We start from the raw sequence: 21,378 nt of genomic DNA on the forward strand, positions 1-21,378 counted from the left end.
TATGTATGTACATATCAGAGAACGGCCAGAGTGCTCACACCCCTAAAAACACAACGCGTACTGCCACACACAAGCGAAATTGTGGATGAGACCACAATGCAATTACTTGTGCGTAGAAAAAATAATCTGAACAGCATTTTGTACGCAGGCAATTCTTTCCCTAAGCAAAACACAAGAAAAAGGTCAAAATATTTTTGTGTTTTCTGCGTGCTTCTGTTTCGCTATCAGCTGTCGCGTCGGCGCGGCTGCCAGTGCAGACAGAGCGAGACAGCAAGCAAGATTTTTTCTCGCTTATGCTTATATGCCTGCCGATCGTATTTTGTAAGCGCGCACATTTTCTTTTGCCCTTGATTATCGGCACTTTACAAGTACCCAGCTATGACTTAAGTACCAGAGAACGGCAGAAGTGGCAATTTTTACGCACAAGGGTTGCACTGTAGAAAAAGAGGTGCAAGAACTGACTCGGACACAAAAAAATTGTATGTCTCAATATACCCACTTGCACTTGAAACACTTGAATCGTATTTGTGTTGTTTGAGTGCGTATTTACCCATACCCATGATTTTTGAATGCCACCATGGTGTCAAAAAAGTTCCACCCCTGCCGTTCTCTGATGCACATGTTCATAGAATTCACAGCAAAATCAAACACACATTTACATACACCTAATACAATTGTGTTAACGTTTTCGCTGAAATCATATCTAACGGTTTTTCTACTACACTTTCATAAATAAATCTATAGTATAAAAATTTCCTAAGCTGAGTGCCATTAAAGCATAAACATATTTGCTAAGAATAAGGTGTTTAGAATATTTTTTTTTTAGCGGGAAACGTAATTAAAACTAATTAGAAATTAAAAACACATAAATACAGCTTCGTGTTTTTGAAATCTTTTCATTTCCTTTCCCGCAAAATAAAATATTCTAAGTGGAGTATCTACATACCATATTTTATGTCTTCAGATCTTATAGTCTCCAAACTTGGTTTGTTTTTCTGATTCTCTATACTTTTTGAGCGATGATATGATTTCTTCTTCGATTTACTTACATTTTCACAACTTTAAGATACCCTTTTCAATTTTTTTTAGCGACCAACGCGTAAATTTTAAAACGATCAGGTAATATTCAGATTTAAATTTTACATATTGATAGCCGAATGCACACCACACTTTTAAGGCTAATTCAGCTATCTAATTATAGGCTTATAAAAATTGCTCCTTACAGGACACCTACTGACAACAGTTTGAGCACACACGGGGCCCCGAACACGCCCATTAAACACCCAAAGTGCGTAGAATAAGTTATAGTTACAGGCATCATGTATGGCATGCTGTATGAAAGCGTAACAGCATTATATGTATACAAGAGGAATGTGGTTTGGAGACTTGGAAAAAAATTTGCCAAATTGTTGACTGCAAGCATAATAGTTTTAAAACACATCAGATATATCCCGATAAGCTAATGCCAGACTTTGCCCAAGCATTGTCCGCTTGTACGGGACAATCATTTGACTTTTGCATGATCTTTTTTGGGAAATGCTTCGTACGATTTTTTAGTAATTTTGGCTATGATAAGATGATACGATCAACAGGCCGTTATTTTTGCGATTTCTTGCAATCCATTGATAATATACATGTGCAGATGAAATTTACATATCCCAAAATGAAATCGCCTAGCATGCAATTAACGAGTATGGATGATAACGGTGCAGTTATCTTATATCGAAGTGGTCGCACTGGTATGTCTAAGTATCTAATCGGACAGATGACGGAGGTGGCAAAAGAATTTTATGGCTTAGATGTGACTGCCTATGTTATTGAGAGTCAGAACGACATATGCGGTGGAACAGCTGGAACCCATTAAACTTACTGAAGGACCACTAACGGTCATAGTTAAGTATCGTCTGGATTTTGATAATCGAGATTACATGTCGAATCGAGTTAATATTGTGGCTCATCCAACGCAACTGAAGATTGCCTTCTGTAAATCTAAATGTGTTCTTAGAGCTCTTTCCCTTCACATTTGTTCTAAATCATGACATGAAAATAACATTGGCGGGTGAAAAAATTATAGAAACATGGATTTTGCACAATCCAGGAGTTAATCCTAAGTGCTTTATTGGAACACATATTATGGATGTCTTCAAGTTTAAGACCGGGGGCGAAGAGCTGATAAGGTGCATGCATCAGCTCTTCTGCAAAATATGGCTAACGGAAAGCATGCCCGATGATTGGAATCTCAGTGTCCTTTGTCTTGTGCTGAAGAAGGGTGACCCGACGATATGAGCAAACTTATGGGAAATGACTTTGACTTTGGGCTAAGTAAGCAAGTGTGTATCAGAGCTCTCTCTCGTTCGACAAAAATAACGCTCTACAAGATGCTCATAATACCCGTGCTTCTGTATGGCGCAGAAGCTTGGGTGATGTCACAGACAGATGCAGCTGCTCTTGGAGTGTTTGAGAGAATAATTATCCGCAAGATCTTCGGTCCCGTTCGTGTTGGGGACGACTTTCGCATTCGTATAAACCATGAGCTGTATGAGCTATACGGCGAAACCGACGTTGTCCAGCGAATTACAATACAACGTTTGCGCTGGCTCGGACATGTCGTACGCGTGGACGAAGAAGCTCCAGCGAGAAAGATATATGAAGCGAAAGCGAACGAAGGACGACGAAGGGGACGACCTCGCCTCCGATGGAAGGACCAAGTGGAGGAGAACCTATCCACACTTGGGGTTGAGAATTGGAGAAGGCGCGCTCAAAGCAGAGGCGCCTGGAGGGTAGTTTTAGAGGTCGGCCGTAGCCCGATAACATAAATACAAATCACCCTTTTACGGATGAACCGTTAGACGCCAATTGAATTAGTTCAACAACTGATGCTGAAAGCGCCACAACGTCCCAGCTAAAAGTTAAGTATTAAATGGGAGCGAAACCACATTGTGTGTGTGAGTATGTATGTATGTGTGGGTGTATATACTAAGTTTGGCAAACAGATCAGGTACCCGGATAAAGAAAATAAAAAAGCAATGCACACACAAAATTTGTTCGTTATATTCAATATAGTATGTTACAAAAAGTGTATAGTACATATGTACATATGTATGTGTACAAGGGTGACACAAAATTTCAAACAAGCTCGTTGCAACGTCAAACCATCTCCAAATTATCCCCAACTGTTTTCATTCGAGCTCATTTTAAAATCTCTAAGACTTTGGCTAGAGATTAGTTATTTTCAGCAATGTAAAATTTGTAGTTCATAAAAGTTTCTACTTGCTTGAAAAGGTAATTTAATTTACTTAAATGACATGTATGTATGTACATATCAGAGAACGGCCAGAGTGCTCACACCCCTAAAAACACAACGCGTACTGCCACACACAAGCGAAATTGTGGATGAGACCACAATGCAATTACTTGTGCGTAGAAAAAATAATCTGAACAGCATTTTGTACGCAGGCAATTCTTTCCCGAAGCAAAACACAAGAAAAAGGTCAAAATATTTTTGTGTTTTCTGCGTGCTTCTGTTTCGCTATCAGCTGTCGCGTCGGCGCGGCTGCCAGTGCAGACAGAGCGAGACAGCAAGCAAGATTTTTTCTCGCTTATGCTTATATGCCTGCCGATCGTATTTTGTGAGCGCGCACATTTTCTTTTGCCCTTGATTATCGGCACTTTACAAGACCCAGCTATGACTTAAGTACCAGAGAACGGCAGAAGTGGCAATTTTTACGCACAAGGGTTGCACTGTAGAAAAAGAGGTGCAAGAACTGACTCGGACACAAAAAAATTGTATGTCTCAATATACCCACTTGCACTTGAACCACTTGAATCGTATTTGTGTTGTGTGAGTGCGTATTTACCCATACCCATGATTTTTGAATGCCACCATGGTGTCAAAAAAGTTCCCCCCCTGCCGTTCTCTGATGCACATGTTCATAGAATTCACAGCAAAATCAAACACACATTTACATACACCTAATACAATTGTGTTAACGTTTGCGCTGAAATCATATCTAACGGTTTTTCTACTACACTTTCATAAATAAATCTATAGTATACAAATTTCCTAAGCTGAGTGCCATTAAAGCATAAACATATTTGCTAAGAATAAGGTGTTTAGAATATTTTTTTTAGCGGGAAACGTAATTAAAACTAATTAAAAATTAAAAACACATAAATACAGCCTCGTGTTTTTGAAATCTTTTCATTTCCTTTCCCGCAAAATAAAATATTCTAAGTGGAGTATCTACATACCATATTTTATATCTTCAGATCTTATAGTCTCCAAACTTGGTTGGTTTTTCTGATTCTCTATACTTTTTGAGCGATGATATGATTTTTTCTGCGATTTACTTACATTTTCACAACTTTAAGATACCCTTTTCAATTTTTTTTAGCGACCAACGCGTAAATTTTAAAACGATCAGGTAGTTAACTTTGGAAATATTCAGATTTAAATTTTACATATTGATAGCCGAATGCACTTGCTGACGCGCCAAGACGTCTATGCAAACGAAGCAGGAAAGAGTTCGCAGGAGCGAAAACTATATTTCATGTGCTTGTTATTGCGATGCCTTAGACAAGATATTCATATAAGAAGTTCATATGAATAAGCTAAGTTCAACTTTAATTCGTTCTTTTTTTTAAATTGCAAAATGAATAATATATGTATGTGTGTATATCTTATTAGTAGAAGGTGGACGCGAAGTTGGAAAACAGTATTGATGCACAAATATTCATTATTTTATAATCTAAGTAGTATAAAATTTATACACAGAGTAGAGAATATGAAATCTATTATAGGATCATCCTCAAAAATAAATCAAAAGGTAAAAAGATGAGCCAAAGTGACATTCGTAAGCAAAGACAGCGTGAGCAAGACGAACGCCGGCTCTTTTTGCAGCGAAACTTAACAACACCAATAGATTTTAAATTCTAGCAGACTACTTTGATGATCTGCTGCCTGAAGAAGATATCCGAGAGAAAAGCTCTAGTACCCTTGTGAAGAAAATTATAGAGCTCATTGGAACGGACAACTTTCACATAATTCCCCTTGTACGGGGTAATATTCATGAAACAAAAGTTCAACGAAGTCGGAAGACAGCCATAGAATATTATCGAAGGTTCTTAACGACATTAAAATTAACTTTCACACGTATCAATTAAAAAGCAGCAAGGGCTTGTAACACACACTGGTTCACACCAGTGAATGAAAGGCTAGCTACAATCCGTGACAAAGCTAGGTTCTTCAACATTAGCCTAATTTGCGCGCACGCCCCGACGGAGGAGAATGACGATGCCGTTAAGGACGCGTTCTATGCGAGACTCGATGAAATTTATAACCGCTGCCCAACCCACGACGTGAAGATCATCCTCTGGGATTTCAACGCAAAGGTTGGTCGAGAACGCATCTTTAGCCCCACTGTCGGGCAGTTCAGCCTCCACGAGACCACCTCGAACAACGGTCTAAGGCTGATCGACTTTGCCGCGGCGTGAAACATGGTAATTAGTAGCACCAGATTTCAGCACCTCGACATTCACAAGGCCACTTGGCTGTCACCTGATCAACAAACACGAAACTAAATTGATCACGTTGTGATAGACGGAAGGCATGCCTCAAGCGTGCTGGATGTTCGAAATGATGTTCGAAAATTCTACCAACAGGTCAACCGTCTGACCCAGGGTTTCAAGACCGGAGCATCGAACTGCCGCGACGAGAATGGAAATCTGGTTACAGATACGCAGTTGTCACTGAGATAAGGAGGGAACATTTCTTCAAACTGATTGCATACGATGACGACACACATTCCGCAATTGGAGAAAGCAGCCCGATACCACCAATCAACGATAAGGTGGACGTACTTCCACCTAGCCAGAGTGAGGTCCGAGTCGCTGTAATGCGCAAATGGACTGCCAGCAGAGTTGTTTAAGACCGGGGGCGAAGAGCTGATAAGGTGCATGCATCAGCTCTTCTGCAAAATATGGCTAACGGAAAGCATGCCCGATGATTGGAATCTCAGTGTCCTTTGTCTTGTGCTGAAGAAGGGTGACCCGACGATATGAGCAAACTTATGGGAAATGACTTTGACTTTGGGCTAAGTAAGCAAGTGTGTATCAGAGCTCTCTCTCGTTCGACAAAAATAACGCTCTACAAGATGCTCATACGAACTGGACATTGCCGGGCTGCTTATGATGCTGCTTTAAAACTGGACATTGACATCTTTGACAATGTGAGTTTAAACGAAGCTCAGAAAATGACTTTAACTAATGCTCAAGAGCTTCAGGATGAAGAAAAAGCGACTGCAACACTTAAGGAAATTGGATCAGAGTCAGTAAAGCGTCGACTTTCAGAAGGCTTACGGTCTATTTTGCTTAAAGGGCAAATGTTTTACATCAAAGATGTGGACTCAATTATATTCCTATGCAGCCCCTTGATAGAAAATTTGGATGAGCTACATGGTATTGGATTGTACCTCAATGATCTAAATCCTCATGGCCTCAGCCGTGAGCTTGTTATGGCTGGCTGGCAACATTGTTCCAAGCTGGAAATGCTATTTGAAAAGGAAGAGCAACGATCCGATGAGTTGGAGAAGTCATTGGAACTGGCTGATTCATGGAAGACACAAGGCGATGAGCTCCTTTATTCCATGATACCTCGCCCTATTGCGGAGCGTATGCGGATGGGTCAGGAACATGTTTGTCAAAGTTTTGATAAAGTTTCCGTCATTTTCATAGAAGTCTTAAATATTTGCGATAGCGGATCAAATAATATCCAGGAAGCAATGCAAGCAGTAACTACACTGAACAAAGTATTTTCTGCGCTGGACGAAGAGATTATATCCCCATTTATATACAAAGTCGAAACCGTAGGTATGGTCTACATGGCTGTATCGGGGGCACCCGATATCAATCCCTTGCATGCTGAGCACGCCTGTGATATGGCACTGCGTGTAATGAAGAAGGTAAAATCACAGGATTTGCCAGATGTAGCTATTCGTGTGGGCATTAATTCGGGTCCAGTGGTGGCTGGTGTGGTAGGTTTAAAAGTTCCTCGTTATTGCTTATTTGGGGACACTGTTAACACTGCTTCGCGCATGGAGAGTAGCTGTGATTCTTGGAAGATATAATTATCGAATTACACAGCCTTAAAGGTGCGCGAGGTGGGATATAAGGTGGAAGCACGCGGCTTTGTTAAAGTAAAGGGCAAAGGTGATATGGAGACCTATTGGTTACTAAAAGGACCAGAGTAATCGTACCTAAAAAATATAGTACATATTAGTAGTACAGTACGATCTATTTATATGTATGTAATTTACAAATATGGCTAAAAAAAAAAAGGAAAAATTTCAATCAAGTGTTTTATTTTCAAATATTTGGCATGTACGATATAAGTGCAAAAACAGGTTAATTGGTAAATTCGATATTATCGATGATGTATTCCATAGCAAAGTTGGGGAAATTCTAAGTAAGAAACTCTCAAACGCGGTTAACGTATTGCTATTTCATGAAAAAACAATAACCGGGTGAACGATATATCTCCATGAAGTACAAAAAGACCTTAGAAATTGTATTATAACAATTAAGCTACTTTTAACAATGTCAAAATAATCTTAGCGCTGCAATAATCGTCGCATGCCAACGTGTTTTTTATAAGACTCCGGAAAAATATATAAGCCTTACAAGTCTAGCATAAAATAAATCAAAAGGTAAAAAGATGAACCAAAGTGACATTCGTAAGCAAAGACAGCGTGAGCAAGACGAACTCCGGCTCTTTTCGCAGCGAAACTTAACAACAATAGATTTTTAATTCTAGCAGACTACTTTGATGATCTGCTGCCTGAAGAAGATATACGAGAGAAAAGCTCTAGTACCCTTGTGAAGAAAACTATAGAGCTCATTGGAACGGACAACTTTCACTTAATTTCCGTTGTACGGGGTAATATTCATGAAAAATTATGATTCAAACGAAGTCGGCAGACAGCTATAGAAAATTATCCAAGCATGTAAACGACAATATTAATTAAAAGACGTTCGTACGTTTCGTGGAGTCTGCATTGACTCCGACCACTATCTTGTTGCAGCCAAGATACGCATGCGGCTATGCATTGCGGAGAACGTATGGTCCAGTGCTCAACGAAAGCTGTACGTCGCTAAATTGCAATCACAACAGTCAGCCGAGGCCTATACCACGCACCTCTCGGAATTGCTTCACCAACCAGACTCCCTACCTGATGATGCTAGCGGAATTTTGGCGCACATATCACACTCCATGCGCTCTGCCGCTGAAAGGACCATTGGATTCCGGCGCCCCACCTAGGGGGCGAAGAGTGAGCAAACTTATGGGAAATGACTTTGACTTTGGGCTAAGTAAGCAAGTGTGTATCAGAGCTCTCTCTCGTTCGACAAAAATAACGCTCTACAAGATGCTCATAATACCCGTGCTTCTGTATGGCGCAGAAGCTTGGGTGATGTCACCGACAGATGCAGCTGCTCTTGGAGTGTTTGAGAGAATAATTCTCCGCAAGATCTTCGGTCCCGTTCGTGTTGGGGACGACTTTCGCATTCGTATAAACCATGAGCTGTATGAGCTATACGGCGAAATCGACGTTGTCCAGCGAATTACAATACAACGTTTGCGCTGGCTCGGACATGTCGTACGCGTGGACGAAGAAGCTCCAGCGAGAAAGATATATGAAGCGAAAGCGAACGAAGGACGACGAAGGGGACGACCTCGCCTCCGATGGAAGGACCAAGTGGAGGAGAACCTATCCACACTTGGGGTTGAGAATTGGAGAAGGCGCGCTCAAAGCAGAGGCGCCTGGAGGGAGTTTTTGAGGTCGGCCGTAGCCCGATAACGGGTTGTTATGGCCACCTAAGTAAGTAAGGGCTTTTAAGTGGCCTTAAAAGGCATAGAATCAGATGTAACACCTGCAAATATATCTCAGGCGCTACAAGATAAACTCTTTAACGCTAAAACAGTCTTCAACATATTAAACGAGGATATGAAGCCTCAACCGCTCTTCAAGGTAGAACAACAATTCTCTTAAGAAATATGAAGTATAAACTTCAGTTTCTACTGCATCGTGGAATCAATGTAGAAGAATCACATAAACGTAACAGCCCTGTGCAATAAATTAATTCTCAAGAAAGTATACTGTGTACACTACCCAGCAAGCAGAAATGATTCTAGCTCAAAAAAGTGCAGAACTGCGATGTAAATCACACAGCTAATTACAGAGATTGACCCATGTATAAGGAGTTGAAAAGTCAAATCCACCAGCGAATAACTACGCCGCGCTCCGCAAACGTACGGCTTACACCATCTAAATTACACCCATATATCTTTCTATCGAAAGCAACCAGATCTTCGCTTGTCTTCGTAACCTCAACAAGGAAAATTGTAACATATGCAAGTGCTTGAAAATCTGGAATGGAGCCACCTGCCTCAAATACATCGCTATAAAAGCACCTCACTCAGAGATAAAAATGACAAATGATTAATGGAGCATCAACAAAACAACTTTAAGCCACTGTTCTCTAGCTTACAGCAAAGCATTATGGAGTTCATGTCCTTCATGCGGACAACTATACAAGATCTAATTACGCATTAGATCAGAGCCTCGTGATACAAATGTTAGTATCACATCAGTCCAAATAATCAATGGCTTCCCTACGTGGAATGCTAATGGCGTTTCACAGCATAAGCTTGAGTTCTCTCAATTCCTCCTCGATAAACATATTGACGTTATGCTGCTACTAGAAACACATCTGACAACCAAATATAACATAAATTTAAGAGGTTACACATTCTACGCAACTAACCATCCCGAATGTAAACCACACGGAGGGACGGAACTGGTAGAAACCGTGTTAAGCACCACCGCTACAAAGAACTTGCAGAAAATTATCTACAAGTCACAACAGTTAGAATAAAACTGGATAGTGGTAACCAACTTACTCTAGCCGCAGTATATTGCCCCCTCGCTTCCACGACTCTCTAGGAAACCATTTCATAGCATACAAATCACACCCATTGGGGATCCCCCGGCAGACCAACATATTGGCGAACAGACCAAACCAAACTGCCCGATTTAGTGGACGTCGTAATCACCAAATAAATACCTCGAAACTTGATTAGCGCCGAAAGCCTTTCGGATCTCTCATCCGACCACTCACCTTTCCAAATTTAATCGGCCATACAGTTACCGAAGATCAAGCGATTAAGCTGACCTCACATAAAACCAAATGGATCTGCTATTGAAATATATAAGTTCACACATTGAACTAAATCCAGTACTCAACGTTGAAGATCAACACATCAACACACTGGAGTCCTATTTGGTCACCGCGCCCGCATTGCGGGCACTGCACAAAAGAAGACAAGTCAACAAATAGAGCATTTCGTTCTCGAAATGCGATGCCTACGACGAGAATGGCAGTCTCACAGTTCGCCGTACGCACATCAAAAGTTAAAAGACGCCTCCCGCATGCTCAAAGCGTTAAAGCAACAATAAGCAAATACCCAACGTCGGTAAATACAGCAACTATGATCTTCACTGTGTTAAGCTCACCAACAGAAACCGTGATGCCTGGGCCCGCAGTGATGCACACAGAGCCAGAACATTTGTAGAACACCATGAAATGGTGTTTCAGCCAAATTCTGCCACAAATGCATTTTCACTACCGACACTAACAAATGACTCTCAGATTCAACAAGAGCTAATAGAATTCTGCCCAAATACGAAAAAATCGGGCTTCGACCAAATGGGTCTATTTGGTCTATTTTGGGGCCAAAAATGATTATGATTATGATTATTGAGCTCCCATATAATACACTTTGCACTATCGCGCAGCTTTTTAATGACACCATAAGTCTGCTATCATTTCTATCAAAACTCTTTGAAAAATTCGTGCTGACCCGAATAAATCCATATCTAAGATCCCATTACAAAATCCCAAGACATCAATTTGGGTTTCGTGCAAACACGGCCCTATCGAGCAGGTCAATCGCATAACATCTGAAATAAGGAGCATATTCGAAAACCGAGAATATTGCACTGCAATATTTTTAGATGTTTCCCAAGCATTCGATATAGTTTGGCTTCCTAGCTTTCTAATAATACACACAAACTATTAGAGTCCTATCTATATAACAAGAAATTCGCAGTGTATTTCTGATGTACGTGACGACTACACGATTGAAGCTGAAGTTCCGAAAGGCAGCGTACATGGACCAACCCTATATGTACTTAACACAGCTGATATTCCAACAAGTAGACGACTAATAACATCCATCTTTGCTGAAGATATATCTATTCTCAGGTGTCCTATGCATGCATTAGCGCAATTGGCTGTTCATATGGTCAAAGTTGAAGAATTGCTTTCTGACTGGCGAATAAAAGTAAACGAAAGCATGTTAAGCTTACCCAAAGCAGGCATAATTGCCCACCGCTCACACTAAATAATTCCGCACTCCCGCAAGCAAGCGAAGTAACGTATCTTGGAGTACATCTCGACTGAAAACTCACATGGCGTAGGCTCATCGAAGCCAAGAGAACACACCTAAGACTAAAAGCCAATAGCCAACAATAGCTTATCAACGCTCGGTATTCTCTCAGTCTTGAATATAAGGTCCTGCTCTACATTGCGAACTTAAGCCTTTCTGGACCTATGGCTCCAACTATGGAGGAACGCCAGCTCCAGAGAGCTCAGTCAAAGATCATTAGAACTATTACCGGGGCACCCAATCAGAGATGTAATAGCTGAACACAATGAAATATACTGTCCTAAGTCCATCGCGCGATGGCTAACAAGGCTGTTACGACCTAACAACCCGCGATAGAATCTAGGCACGTGCAATTCTAAAACAGTTGAAAAGAGAATGTTCAATTATAAGATTTGTATTCTTATTGTTAGTCTCAATTTATGAAAACACTCAATAAAAACAGAAAAGTTAAAAAAAAGGAATCATTTGATATTATTTTTTATTATTATTCTTATCTTAGGAAATAAATTCCCTATTATTATAATTTGTATTGGTTTTATCAATGTAATTTTTTTAAGAAATAATTTTTTTTATAAAAATTACTCAAATTACAAAAGATACAAAATCTGCAAAAAAAAAAAAACGTTGCAATTATTAAATTTTAAACGAATTCTTTCATTGCTTGTTTTTAATCATATTTTCGATGTTTTCAACGATACAACGATTTCTTACGCCCTGAAAGTAAATAAATATAGGTATCACCCAGAGGTGCAGAAACATCGATGTATGGACACATCGATGTTTGTTATAAAGGGAGAAATTTGCGTTAAAAGTTTTAACTTAAAACTCACTTAATGAGCTAAAGACAACAAAATTATCACAGACCTTTTACATAAACAATAAATTTCATGAGTAAAATAAAAGGTCAGCGGCTAGACATTTTATATTAATGTCGATCTCACATGATTTAGTTTACAGACATCCGGCATCCCTGTCGGTAGTTTACCTGCCGTGTCTTGTGGATGCGCGTGTGCGCCTTGCATTGTGTTGTGTGTGCGCGTATGTCTTGTGATTGCTATGCCATGGTGCTTCTCTGTGTACAATTTTTGGCTCTCTGCATTCGTAGACTCGGCCCAGGCCAACCGACTCCTCTCTTCTGGGGTGAGGTTCTTGAACCGGCCCTTGACCTTAAGCGCCGCCTTGTATTTAGCTTTGGCCCTTAAGGCTTCTTTTGACTTTAAGAGCCTGTCCTGCTGTGAGGTACCCGCACCCGTTTGGTCTTTGCAGACTGCGTCTGTTTCGACGACAACGTTGCGTTGTAGTTTACTGGCAGTAGCTGTACAACTACCATGGCCTGCTCCAACCATGGTAGAGGTGTTGCCGCTGTCGACACGCAGAGGGGTAGAGTAGCAGCACTAAGCATAAAGTGTTGTATGCTTAGTGGTAGCAGCTACTGCTCCCACCGACATTTGGACAACCCAGCCCATGTTACGTCCTTCTTTTCCTCCTTGTTGATAAATTTGTTTCTACGAATCACACATATCGTTTTATGCTCACCGCCAGGCACCCCTAAGTAGTAGCGCCCCCTCATCAGGGAACGTTGGCGCTAGACCTTAGTGCCTGGGTGACAACATGCAAGATGCCCATGGCAAAACGTTTTTTATTGCCCAGCCGGCACCCTTGTGGAAGGTTCAATTGGGGGGTTTTTGCCAGCCAAAGACTTAAAATAACTCATCCGTCGGATCTCTCTAGCTGAGTGATTTCATAAGTATATGTATGTCGAAGATTGTTGTATAAGAATATTGTATTTGAAATGAGCGGGTACTGTGAGACAGTTAGTATGAAATTCATTGTACTCTAGTGATAACTAAATAATTAAAAAATTAAAAAATGACAGATTTCATATTCTGATGTACGTAATCAGTCCAAGTAAACGAAAAAGTTGCATATAATGTCTTAAAGCAGGAGCGTCTAAGACCTATGCTCAGTGTACTCATTTGTTTTTGTAATTGCTCTTCAGTATAGGAAGAGCAAATGCGTGTATATATATGTATTTACGTGCTTCGTCCATATGCCAATGCAAATTAGACAAACAATTTTTCGAATTTATTTTTTGTTTTGTCTCGCCTGTGCGAGCATAGCGACAACAGTTTCATGTGTTTGTAGCAGAGAACGGCAAAAGTGGCAATTTTTACGCACAAGGGTTGCACTGTAGAAAAAGAAGTGCTAGCACTGACTCGGACACAAAAAAATTTTATGTCTCAATATACCCACTTGCACTTGAAACTACTTTTCAAGTGTTTCAAGTGGTCAGAAGACAAGGCAAAAGAAACTACGTTTGACTGGACTAACCCTTTACGTAAAATAATTTCGCTTGTTTGCAAGAGTGCTGACATATATGCATGTGATCTAATGTGAACGTGACTTCATGTGAACGTGATGTAATATGAAATTGAATACTTATTTATTACCAAGATCATTCCACAGTCACTACTTTGTGTTTAGCCATTGCAGTCTGTCAGCACTGACTGCACGCCGCCGCGAAGGCAGGTAGAAACACTTGAAACACTTAAAACACTTTTTCGAACCTTTTTCTTGTGCACTATGTTCGCGACACATAAAATATTTCATGTGCTCAATGGGCACTATATTGCTTATATGTATCAGTAGTACTGGGTTGTATGCACAGTGTTTTTAAGAGTGAGTGCACTATTGCCGCTCTCTGGTTTGTAGTTGCCTTGTCTCGACTGTGCAAGCGTGACAACAACACTTTCATGTGTTTGTTATTGTGTCGAAAACTTTTGGGCATACTTTTTTGTTGCTTTGACGAAATGCGTGCACCTAAAAAAATGAAAACAGCTTGCACTGGACATACGAAATGATCATTACCTGCGCAAACTTTGGACAAGTAAGTGATGCCTTATTTCTTTTCAGTGTATGAAAAAAATTTAGTTAACGGCATCTTTACTTGGGTAAGTGTTTTCGAAAAAAAGTTAAGGTAATCAAAAAAAAATATAATAAAAGCGTTTGGGCTTGGGTAAATACCAATTTTGTTGCTACTAGTCTTATAGTTGCTGAGAAACAATTGCTCAAACACCCAGACGGACGGATGGACGGACAGACGGACATGGCTATATCGACTCAGTTTGTCTTGCTAATCTAGAATATATATACATGTGGGGTTTGTCACGCCTCCTTCTTTTTGTTACATACATTTCCACAACTTCATAATACCCTTTTTCATTTTTTACAAAAATGTCAAAGTGTATAAAAAACAACATGTGAGCAAGGCAAGCTCATGACTTTGTGTCTAGTAACTCGAAAGAAAAAGAAACAAAAACAGACACAATCCAACCCTTGGTGAATTTTGGCCCGGCGCTAAAATTGACGCAGTATCCGCGGACCTTCCTAAGCGAACAACCATTAAAGTATGGATTCCATCTCCAATAAAAGACGATATAATTACACTTGATAGGATATGATCAAGCGAACGAGGACTGTAAGAAAAGCTACTAGACGATTACGAGAGGCTGGCTCGCGGCAAAGAAAACGGCAAAGATTAATAGTCAAGTATTGGTCCTGATTTGCAGCCGATTGAAGAAGCTCAAACTGGTGGAGATTAATGTGCATCACTCCAGAGTTTCATTGGTCGACCTCCTGCGCCGTATGTACAAGTCTCTACCCTCTGGTAGACGTGGCTCTCATCCAGGAACCCAGGATGGTGGGTAAAAGGGCTTGTGGACCGAAGTCTTGCAAATACCATTTCCTTGTCCCGCAAGCTACGGGTAAGTCTAGAACCCGAATGTTCTCTTCTTCTCAATGTTCTCTTCTCTTCTTGTTTCAGAAATGGAGACCTAATTGTTGCACTATGTGAACGGTAGAACTGGCCCGTACCGGGCATCCGCAATTCAAGTTCGCACTGCTCATTAATCTGTAATAGGGGTAAACATCCCACTTTCCGCAATAAGAACCGAGCAGAGGTTATACATATAACTCTAGCAATGATCAGTGATTTGCTCACTGGAGATAATTGGCACGTACCTCCCGAAAGCTCCTTTTCGGATATTTATAGGACAGTGTTTGAAATAAGCTAGTCTCCAGAGGTCGAGTTGCCCTAAACCAAAAAGAACAGATTTTCTCAGTGTGTTGGCGAAACCCTACCAGAACGCGCGGCGGAACGGTTAGTAAATCCCAATATTCGAGATAGCTATCCAAAAAGTCTCTGATGCCCTGTGTAGAGCTATTGTCAAATCTTGTCCTATAATCTGATCACCAAAGTCGCACCACAGTACGTGGTGGAACTCGGAAAAATCAGAAATGATACAAGAAGATTCTATAAAAAAAAAGCAAAGACAAAAACTGCCCGGCAGATTGGGAAGCCTATTGACTCAGTTTCAGAATTTACAAAACAAAATGTAGAAAGGACATAAGAAACTCATTTGTTGCCTTTTGCGAAGATCTAGCAGGAAGCGTCCAGACTTCGATGGTTGCTAGCGAAATTTCCTGTTAAACCAGCTTTACTTTGTGACATGAATGGAAATTTCGTAAGGAACAGTCAGGTGTCTCTGCAGCTAATCATAAAGACTTACTTTCCAGGTTGCCTAAAAGGCAGGTTCAACCCACAAACGAGTTCAATACGGATAGTAATCGACCAATAGATGAAATAATAACTGAAGGGAAGATAATCTGGGCTATCAAGTCGTCCCATACCTACAAATCTGCCGGACCGGTTCTTGGAAATCTTCAGGGGATGTCTCGTAACGGGGTACATTTCCTTATTCCTATGAGGATGAGCTAGTTCTACTGGTGACAGGCAAGTTTTTGCCTACAATCAGCGAGCCCATGGAAAACGCATTTGGTCAAAGTCTGCGCTGGGCAGAGCAAAAGGTCTTAGGGCCAACCCATAAAAAAAAAAACCAAATTGTTCTGTTCGCACGAAAATATAAGATCCCGACCTTCAAACCTCCAAAACTCGGAGGAACGCAGCTTAAGCTATCAAGAGAGGCAAAATATCTGTCAGTAATCTTAGATATCTTAGACTACGGAGCGTTAGTGTGGTGGGAACCGGCTAACCACAACTCCCATCTGAAAAACTTCCACAAGGTTCAAAGACTGGCCTGGCTGTATCAAGATGATTACGCTCTACTCCTTAGCCAACCTTAGGCTGGTTCTAAACCCGATAGGAGTTTTCCTCAATGAGGAGTGCGGGAAGTGAAGTCAGGTTACAAGGCCTAAGACTCCTTAAGCTGTGCAGTACTATCCACAGCACCGTCCTGTTCTCTGTAGGGAAGACAGTTGAGGAGGAAAATGACTTATGGCGTCTATTCTCCAGTAAAACTCAAGAAGTTTGAGAACAATATGGCAAGAAGACACTAGTCAGCTGTAATAAGCTGCGGGGTCTTAAAAGCGAAATGTAATACAAAGCAAACAAACAACCTCCTACAAGAACAGGACAACGATGCTAACAGTAGTCTTCACGAGCAATGCAATATCGGCCAAATGGCACAAAATATTATGGTGGTCTCCATAATAATTAATAAAGGTAATAAAGCCATAAGGTAATAAAGCCATACTAAAACGTTAAAAGACATAAAATAATTTTCTTATATCTTTATTTTACACTTTATCAATTTTATAAAAACTGGAATATGGTATTATTAAATTGTGCATGTATGTAACAAGGAGAAGGCGGTAGATCCCACTATTCTTGCTCAGCAACTATAAGAGCTAGAGCAACCAAAACTTTTATTTTACATTTTTTTAATTCCAAAGACCTTTGCAATCGGTCTGCGCTGGCAGCAACGTCGGCAACGTCATACTGGTAGCGAAAAAGGGAAGTCAGGTGCATGCACACCAGAGAACGGCAAGAGTACACACAACCCTAAGAACACAGCGCGTACACCATGGTGGTACTTCCACACATAAGCGAAATTGTGGATGAGAACACAATGCAATTACTTGTGCGTAGAAAAAATTATCAGAGCAGCATTTTGTGCGCAAACAATTCTTTCCCGAAGCACAACACAAGAAAATGGTCAAAATATTTTTTGTATGTTTTCTGCGTGCTTCTGCTTCTGTTTCCTGCTGTAGCGTCGGCGCCGCTGCCAATGCAAACAGAGCGAGACAGCAAGCGATATTGTTTCTTGCTTATGCTTATATGCCAGCCGATCGGCCTTGCGAACTTTTCCTTTGCCCTTGCTTCCTTGTGGCTTACAACACAATGGACCTTTTCTCGGATCTCTCTGGGTGTTTTGTGCGCTGCTTGTGCGCCGCACACACAATTTTTCGTTGTGTCTATGTGCGTATAGTCTCGCACTAGTTTTTTGTGTGTGCTACCATTGTGCTTAAAAAGTGCCACAATTTCCGTTGATTTGGACTTTAGACTTTTAAGTGCATTTGTAACTAGACCTGTTTACAATTAGTTTTTGTCACTTTTAATTTTGTTGGGCTGTTTATGGTTTTTTGTAATTACTACGCGTGAATCATATTATGCATGAGTTCACTTTAGGCTTATGTTTATGCTTACTTATGTATGTATATTCAATATGATTCTATTGCATTGTATTGATTATAGCTGTGAAGATGGATATCTTACTATATAGATATATATATATATTGACATGGTACATAGCTTTTGCTGTGAGAGGGCGCTTTTGCTAACATAATACCGCGTTTCGATATCCGCCGTCGACAACCTATGGCACAGCATATGCTAAAATATAAACAGAAGTGTCACAGAAATTACTTGAACATGAATTTAGCTTTAATTCAATTTAGCCGAATCAGCTTACTGAACAAATAAGTCAGCTTTTGTCGGTGGTGCCACCTGGTCCGATCTCGATTTTGCCAGTCAGGCTTTGTATTTGGAGTTGCTGAATAATTTGAATGGGTTTTGCGTCAAAAATTAAATGGGTAAGTTGTTTATCTATTTCCTATACCAATATTTTTTTTAAAAGTAAATGAAAATAAATAAATTAAGAAGCCAAGTTGAAAGTTAAAAAAATAAATTAAATTACTCAAACCTCTTTGGAATCTAAGCGCTGAAATGTTTTCAGCTGAACACAATTTTACTAGTGATTTCTGTGGCCTCCCCGATAACAAACATAAACTTGCGATAAGTAAATGGTTCAAGAGATAGATGTAAAACTATAGATGGCACTACCGCCACTATCAATTGTTTCCTATTGGTATATGTGTGTATATACGACTTATGCTACTTTATAATTATGTCAACAAAAATATTAAGCCAATTAACGCATCCACAGCGCGTTAGATTGCTGTACAAAACTATTTTAAGACTTCACAGAGGTAAAACCTGCAAAATACACATACAACCAATATTAAGCAAAGTATATCTATTAGGTTTACCAAGAGAACTTCGATCCTTAGGCGACAACTATGTGCGCGATGAATTCAGGCGGCATTTGAAATGCAATCCGATGGAATCGCAACTCTTCATGACAGAATGGGCTGTAATATTTAGAAATACAAATTAGATGCTCTTTATTTATCATATATTTGATTCCAGCGGTATGCCTCCACTATTACACAACAACTGGGTCTGCGGGGTAAACCCAAAGGTGAATTGGGTGAAGAACTACAATCAGAGGCTGTGGAAATGTTAAAGGATGATCAGGTAGTGCAGCTTTACGAACTTATGCTGGCCGCTAAGGGACTTAACGGCGATACAGTAACAGCAGACGATTTGCGTGATAGGCATAAATAAAAAAGTTATGTATATTTTATTTCAATGTTTTTCTAATATCTTATACTCGTATTTAATGCCCTTCTCTTCTTGGATACCCTGTGGGGTTTTATCGTCTATTGGAATTTCACAAAAGCTCTCTGGTATACTGGGGAAGAACGTGTCGCAATTGAAGTGCTCCTTTATTTTTGTTAAGTATAGACGATGACAGCGTGGCGACGCCAAAGCCTCCTCATAGACTCTACTGCCGCCGACAATCCAAACGTTTTCGATTGTTTCAATCCATTTTTCAGACTCTAAAGTTTGCATAGCTATGTCCAAGTTACGACATAGCAGCACATCCTTAGGCAAGTCCTCAGCACTCAGTGTCGTGCTAAGCACAATGTTAACCCGCTCAGGCAATGGACGCTTATTCGGTGGAATCCCAAAGTAGGTCTTTCTACCCATAATAACGACATTGCGCTTAGCGGGATTTCCTTTGAGCTTAGTTGTTCTGCTAAAGTACTTAAGCTCAGATCTGCAAGCAACGCTATTCGAGCAATTCCAATTTTTTTTTGAGAAGTCATATATATGTATACTTAAGATGCCAGGGCAAATCTCCCTTCAATCCTATTCCAAAGTCTTCACAAACGGCCACAATTAGATTATACTTTAGCATTGAAAAAATTGATTATTATTTTCAAATCAATTTTGTATAGCACAGGCTAGTAAAACAAAAAGTAGAATCTTATCTGAAATCGATGACTCAAAATCGGAATACCGGAGGCATGGATAATAACGAGCTGTGGGTGGTGTTGCCACTAAAAATTCTTTTATCGATTATTTATATTATTTTAATTTTCCCGAGTGATTTCGATCCGTATTAAGCTAAGGCATGAAATAATCAACTAGTTTTATATGCGAAAGTATTTGCCCATGAGTATATGTAATGGAATTGCTATTTGAAATCATAAATAATAGAGAATGCAAAAACAAAATTATGCAATTATTTTGATATAACTGAAAATTTAGAGAGCAATGCAATTACTCGTGCGTAGAATAAAATTATCTGAGCAGCATTTTGTGCGCAGGCAATTCTTTTCCGAAGCAAAACACAAGAAAAAGGTCAAAATATTTTTTTTGTATGTTTTCTGTGTGCTTCTGGTTCGTTACCTGCTGTCGCGTCGGCGTCGCTGCCAATGCAGACTGACCGAGACAGCAAGCGAAATTGTTTCTCGCTTATGCCAGCCGATCGCATTTTGTGTTTGCGAACATTTGTTTCCGTGTGGCTGAAAGCACACAGACCTTTTCTTGTGTCTTTCCTGTGTGTTTTGTGCCTTGTTTGTGCGCCGCACACACAATTTTTTATTCTGTCTGTGTGCGTATATTGTCCCGTGTTTTCCCGTCTACCATGTCTACCGTGCTTAAAAAGTGCCACAATATCTGTTCTCTGCTGTTCACATAACACTGTTAATATTGCAAACACGAAAGCAAATATTAAGGAATTTGAAGGGAGTGTCGATGGAAAATCATATATGTATATGTATATACTCTTTAAAATTCACATAAGAAAATCCAGTTCGTTTGAAAAATTTAAAGGTAATAAAAATTGTTACTATCTATAATTAAATCAAAGCTTAATCGTTATGCGAACAATTTTAAGAGAGAGTGAGAGGAATAGGATAACTTACCTGAAGTCTTTACATTTGAATTCTGATATACCAAAGATTGAATGCCGAAGAGGCAAATGTTTTTAGATGGTTTTAAAGCTAAAACTTAAATAAAAATTGTACTATAATTTAGCCGTAATCATAGATAGTAATTTTTACATATTACATATATTAATACACCATTTAAGATTTAAATCTATATAAAATAATATATAAGTAAATTTTGTTTCATTATTATCGATGGGTTCCCTTATAAAAATCGAAATTCTCGATGCTTTACAGCAGGGGCGTCCAAACGCTTGCATAGGGAAGAGCAAATCACCAATACACATAATACGAAAACACTAAAACAAGCAAAGATGCCGTTAAGTCAATTTTTTTCATACACTGAAAAAAATTGGGTTTTATTTTTTTTTTTTTTTTAATTATTTTTTTTTTTTTTTTTTTTTTTTTTTTTTTTTTTTTTTTTTTTTTTTTTTTTTTTATTATCAAATTGGCAAATAGAAAAATTAAAAAAAATCAAAAAAACACGATAAAAAGTC

At 39.6% G+C, this 21,378-nt stretch overlaps 2 protein-coding genes and 1 pseudogene across 3 annotated transcripts; 2 read left to right on the top strand and 1 right to left on the bottom strand.

Annotated features, from left to right (window-relative positions):
* The first annotated feature begins 1,319 nt into the window (after positions 1 to 1,319).
* LOC108601240 lies at positions 1,320 to 7,329 on the top strand (annotated as a pseudogene).
* Positions 7,330 to 18,640: 11,311 nt separating this feature from the next.
* On the top strand, positions 18,641 to 19,221 carry LOC117134659 (succinate dehydrogenase assembly factor 3, mitochondrial). The gene is made up of 3 exons (XM_033293042.1): positions 18,641 to 18,790; positions 18,845 to 18,954; positions 19,011 to 19,221. The coding sequence occupies exons 1-3, from the start codon at positions 18,709 to 18,711 to the stop codon at positions 19,206 to 19,208; spliced, it is 390 nt and encodes a 129-aa protein (XP_033148933.1). The 5' UTR covers positions 18,641 to 18,708; the 3' UTR covers positions 19,209 to 19,221.
* On the bottom strand, positions 19,187 to 19,933 carry LOC117134658 (dihydrofolate reductase). 2 transcript variants are annotated; one of them, XM_033293040.1, is made up of 2 exons: positions 19,766 to 19,933; positions 19,187 to 19,716 (listed from the first exon to the last, which is right to left on the bottom strand). In XM_033293040.1, the coding sequence occupies exons 1-2, from the start codon at positions 19,843 to 19,845 to the stop codon at positions 19,230 to 19,232; spliced, it is 567 nt and encodes a 188-aa protein (XP_033148931.1). In that variant the 5' UTR covers positions 19,846 to 19,933; the 3' UTR covers positions 19,187 to 19,229. The 2 variants fall into 2 exon arrangements, with proteins under 2 accessions (XP_033148931.1, XP_033148932.1); XM_033293041.1 differs by having other exon boundaries at positions 19,187 to 19,704; positions 19,766 to 19,926.
* Between the last annotated feature and the right edge of the window lie 1,445 nt (positions 19,934 to 21,378).

Source organism: Drosophila busckii, chromosome 2R, assembly GCF_011750605.1.
Source record: "Drosophila busckii strain San Diego stock center, stock number 13000-0081.31 chromosome 2R, ASM1175060v1, whole genome shotgun sequence".
Lineage (NCBI taxonomy): Eukaryota > Metazoa > Arthropoda > Insecta > Diptera > Drosophilidae > Drosophila > Drosophila busckii.